Source organism: Lactuca sativa, chromosome 4, assembly GCF_002870075.4.
Source record: "Lactuca sativa cultivar Salinas chromosome 4, Lsat_Salinas_v11, whole genome shotgun sequence".
Lineage (NCBI taxonomy): Eukaryota > Viridiplantae > Streptophyta > Magnoliopsida > Asterales > Asteraceae > Lactuca > Lactuca sativa.
The window spans coordinates 81711055-81716156 of NC_056626.2; the positions used below are offsets into that span (position 1 = coordinate 81711055).

The following is a 5102-nucleotide window of genomic DNA, read 5'->3' on the forward strand; positions in this document are numbered from 1 at the left end:
AAAATTTCAAATTAAATAGAATAAAACATAAAAAAGTATATCAGAAATGCATTTTAGTCTTTTTAGTTTTTCGAAAGACCAGATACACAATAAAACTAGTTTAAAAAGACTACGAAAACAAAAAAGATATCGAAGTTTGGTCAGAAAATAAAATGCATACTATAGAGACCATTTTTGCAACTTTTTCTATAAAATATATTGATAATAATATGAATGTTACAATATGTGAATATCTAGTTGTCTTGCTTGCTTGTTGAATTTTGTTGAAATCTTTTTGCTAAGTTGTTTAAATATTTAATTGTGTTCCAAGGTAGTGATAGGTTTTGGGTTTCATTGATGTAATATTGAAATTAGTTGTTATTTTGCTTGTTGTTATAGACAAATGATATGTTAGATTTATCATATGATAATCCTTTCTTTTTTGTTTTTTGTTTTTGTTAGTATTATGTATTTAAGAACCAAGCTTTTTAAATCTACGATTGCATATTGCTTTTAAGATGAACTGTGAAATGAAGCTATACAATTTTTAGTACACAACTTTAAATTAATATTTAATAGAATGTAAAGTTAACATGATGATTATTTTATGGAGGACATAACTTGGAAAAAAAACCACACATCATAATAACATATAGCCTTTAAAATGTTACACCTTTGTATAACCCTATTCTAATCTCCTCCCAAATCTTAAACACTTGAAATGATGTTGATCTTTACGTTGTCTATGGTATGAAGAAACCGAGGAGTGAATGGAATGATTTTATTCCATGGAATGCAAAACAACTTTTGGAGAGATTTCATATATCTCCTAAATAAACAACAAAATATTATATTTGTCCTACTTAATATCTAAGTATCACATGCAACGTTCTAAAAAATTCACCATAACTCTAAGACTTGTATCTGTTGTCATCTTTTAACAAATATATATATATATATATATATATATATATATATATATATATATATATATATATATATATATATATATATATATATATATATATAATTGCAGTCTTAAGTCACGCCTTACAACCGATATGATCCATTATGACTCGTAAAAACTTGATGCTTGATATTGCAACCAATTCACGCCTAACGTTATTTAGAATCTTGATCATATATTACCGAAATAAGCATCAATGTAGTATCATATTTGTGTTTGATGCAATTGAGTTGATCAACATCTTATTCTTTAATTGTTTTTTTTTTTTATCTAAATATATTTTATTGGAATTATTTTTTATACTACCCTGACCATAATTTCTCAGTCTCCCCCTCTTTATCACCGGTACCTTCAAATAGGACAATCAGAATGTCCCACATTTCCTTTGCTGACTCACAATACATGACAATACGATAAATGTCATCAGGCAAGGAGACACCTAGAATATGCATTGCCTTATCATCAAGGGCAACTTTTTGTTTATCTTCATAACTCCATCTGCTTCGTTCCATTAAAGGAGTATGCCGACCTTCCTTTATTGTTTCTACCAATTTGCTGTCAACGAAGTTTAGGAAACCAATCATACGGTTCTTCCAAATGGTGAAGTTATCAACACTAGAGAGTCTTGGGGGCTCATTTGTTGAGCCATTTTCTAGTAAATACATTCTTGATGCCATAGCAAAATCCTGCAACCCATTACATTGTTCATTGTTCATTAGTAATATATACATACATCATAATTGAAATATATAAACATGCATAAACAGAAGTTGCATGCAAAAGAGACAACTTCCATTAGGATTAAAGTTAAATAAAGAATCCGGGATATTGTAATGAGTACATTATGTCTCACGAATAATAAGGCAACATTGCAAATGAGAAGTAATTAAGAAAGCATGGGACCTAATATAGTGCAATTAATAAACTCAGAATACAAACGCACTTTGGAGCAAATACGGATAACGTATGAATGTGATTAGCTAAATGTTATAATGATTATGAGAGATTGTAAGCCTCTATTGGCAATCAGGGGAGATATCAAAATTCAACCAATGAAAAGAGTGATGAGAACTAGCAAACTATTATACTAAGAAAAGCTCAACATGTCAGGATTTAAGGTATGTTTTGGAAAAAGGAAACCTACATTTTCCCTTGTGATCTCGACATCTTTACGACCTCCAACGTTAATCTTTTCTCCCTTGGGTTCAACCGTTTGATGATAATGATGATTATCATCCTTCTTCTTGCTCACGACATGGTAAATCTGAGTCAACACTTTGGTAAAAGCTTTGTTGACATTTAACGTGTTGAGAGCCGATGTTTCCATGAATAAGTTAATATTCTCTCTCTCTGCAAATGTCTTTGCATCCTCTGTTTGGACAGATCGTAAGTCAGCCTGATCCATTTTGTTCCCCACGAGCATGATCACGATGTTTTGATCTGTTTGATCCCGAAGCTCCTTCAACCATCTTTGAACATTTTCAAATGTTATACTACGTGTGATGTCGTATACGATCAATGCACCTACCGCTCCTCGATAATACGCTCTAGTTATGGCTCGATATCTGTATTGGATATATACAGATAGGGTCAAAGGGTGTTAGATCTAGGAATTCCAAATATTAATTAATGACGAAAATACCTTTCTTTACCCGCGGTGTCCCACATTTGGCCTTTGATGATCTTGTCATCAACGACGATGCTACAGATGGCATGTTCAACCCTGATGTTGGATTTGGATTCGAGGTTGAATTCGTTCTCGGAGAATCGTAGTAAAAGATTGGATTTCCCGACACCTGAATCCCCGATCAAAACCACCTTGAACAAGTAATCGTAATCAATATCGTTTGCATGAAACGCCCCCATTTCGTTAAAGGGTGATCGAAACAGCGTTCTCGAAGAAAGATATCCAAGAATGGACGATGATTGGAGTTTTGTTTTTAGTTTTCCGGTTATGTTTTCTATCAATTGTCTCATTTCGTTCATAAAATATAAATACAAGATAATTAATGTTTACCTTCTTTTTAGATTGACTTGTGGAATCGCGATTGAACGGAACAATATAGATAACTGAAATGATTATATATACTATTCTGCACATACCAAAATATATTATTTATTTACATGAAATGTTACTGAGGAATGGAGATAGTTAACTCTAATAAAACAGAATTTAGAAAAGCATTTTTGTAACTTCTGATGATGGATCATACACGAGGAAATATATAGTGGTTTTCCCACAAAATTGTGTAGGAAATATACAGATGTTTTAACGTTATTTACAAATTATACAAACATTTTAAACATCAAATTTTAGCCTTCTTAAATTAAAACTATCATTACACATTCAATGCTTTAATAGATTTGTCTTTATAAATTAGTTTTGTTAACTACACCATGGATAAAGTATCATATCATATCAACCAAAGATTTTGAAAATCTTCTTTCTAATAAAAGACAGTAATTAACATGGCTTGTTAAAAAATGAAAATTATACATGATATTACATTTCTACCATTTAATTTAATTCACCAATATACAACAAGGTATAAAATCTACATAAAATTAATCTTATCCCACAATATTATGAATACATACTAATATGTTTAAATTAGGAAGTAAATCATTCCAAAATTCTACACTTCAATGTTATTATTTATATGCCAAATATTCTATATACTTTTGTATAACTTTCAACTTTTTAAATTAGATTCTAAGGCATACACTACTACAAAAAAGAGTAGCGACAGCCAAAACCGTCAGTAATCCGTCGCTAGTAGGCTTTATCGACAATTGCAACAGACCAAAATATGTCTGTATATTCTTGTTGCTAATTGTTTGTAACAGATTTATGACGGCTACAACAAATTTTAGCGATAGATTTTTCCGTCGGTAATTAGTCACCGATCACTGACTGAAATATTTCTATAACAAATTCACAGAATAACTCACTGACGGATTACTGAAGGAATATTGGAACAACTCACTAACAGATTACCAACATATTATATGTGACAGATTACCAATGAGTTTTGGCATTATAAAATTAATTTTTATAAATTCATGGAAAATTTAAAAATAGTTATATATTCAACATAAAAAATCTTAAAACATAATCAAATTAAAATTTTAAAACCAACAAATATAAAAGTAAAAAACTGAAAGACCATTTTTGCAATTTTATCTTGAAATCAATCATAATATTTGTTGTGATGTTTTTCTTGATAAAAATTAAGTAGACTACATACAATTTGAATGCAACTATTTGCATTGAACATTAAAATTGAATTACACCTGATTTATCTATAATATTCAAGAATTGTTGAACAGAAATCAAGATTTTTTCACACACATCGTAACCTCATATTTGATGCATCACTTGAAGTTGTTGCATCCACCACCATTTTTCTTCTTTACGTTTGATCTTTAATATTGGTTTTGTTACTCCTTTTGATGACATGTTCACAATATATAAACATAACAAAAAGTTGAATATTTTACAAAAAAAAAAAAAAAACAAAGGAAAAAAAGGCTAAAATTAGACATTTTGGATCTAGTAAGATATTGTAAAATAGTCAAGTACGATGCTATATATTTTGTTTGACAATACTACCTTTGGGGTAAGAAAGGCTAGTTAAAGCTAGATATTGGTCTTGCATGAGTAACCAAAGTCTTTTTTAGTTGTCTTAAAGCCTTTTCTTCCTCCATCTGCAATTCAGACACAAATTACATAAATTTGTTTTTGATAATTATAAATAATAATGCAACAAAAAATAATAGCAACCGGAAAGACACATACTTTTTGACAAAGGATTCTAGCAACTCCTTCTGATCTGCAATAGTTATCCTTTTTTTTTTCTTAGAATTAAAGGGAACTGCAAAAGACCATCCAAATAGTTGAACATCTGACGTAGACACCAAATTAGATATCTCATTATTCAATGATCACAGTTTGTTTTAAGCAGAATGTAAAGAAAATCCAATGACTATTTAGCACCGTATAACGTGTTATTGTAGTGGCAAGAAATCAAACCTACACCTGGATGCTTGTGGCCAAATCTATTTGTTTACCAAGATGATGTGAGTTAAAACTAGATACTGAATCAATTGCAGAAGCATGGAAAAATAGGACCCATTGGGTTGGATCAAATGTTAC

The 5102-nt window shown here is 30.2% G+C and overlaps 1 protein-coding gene across 1 annotated transcript; it reads right to left on the reverse strand.

Annotated features, from left to right (window-relative positions):
- Positions 1-1034: 1034 nt before the first annotated feature.
- On the reverse strand, positions 1035-2501 carry LOC111894967 (uncharacterized). The gene is made up of 2 exons (XM_023891052.2): positions 2091-2501; positions 1035-1632 (listed from the first exon to the last, which is right to left on the reverse strand). Exons 1-2 carry the CDS (start codon positions 2367-2369, stop codon positions 1249-1251), a joined length of 663 nt encoding a protein of 220 aa, XP_023746820.1. The 5' UTR covers positions 2370-2501; the 3' UTR covers positions 1035-1248.
- Positions 2502-5102: the final 2601 nt, after the last annotated feature.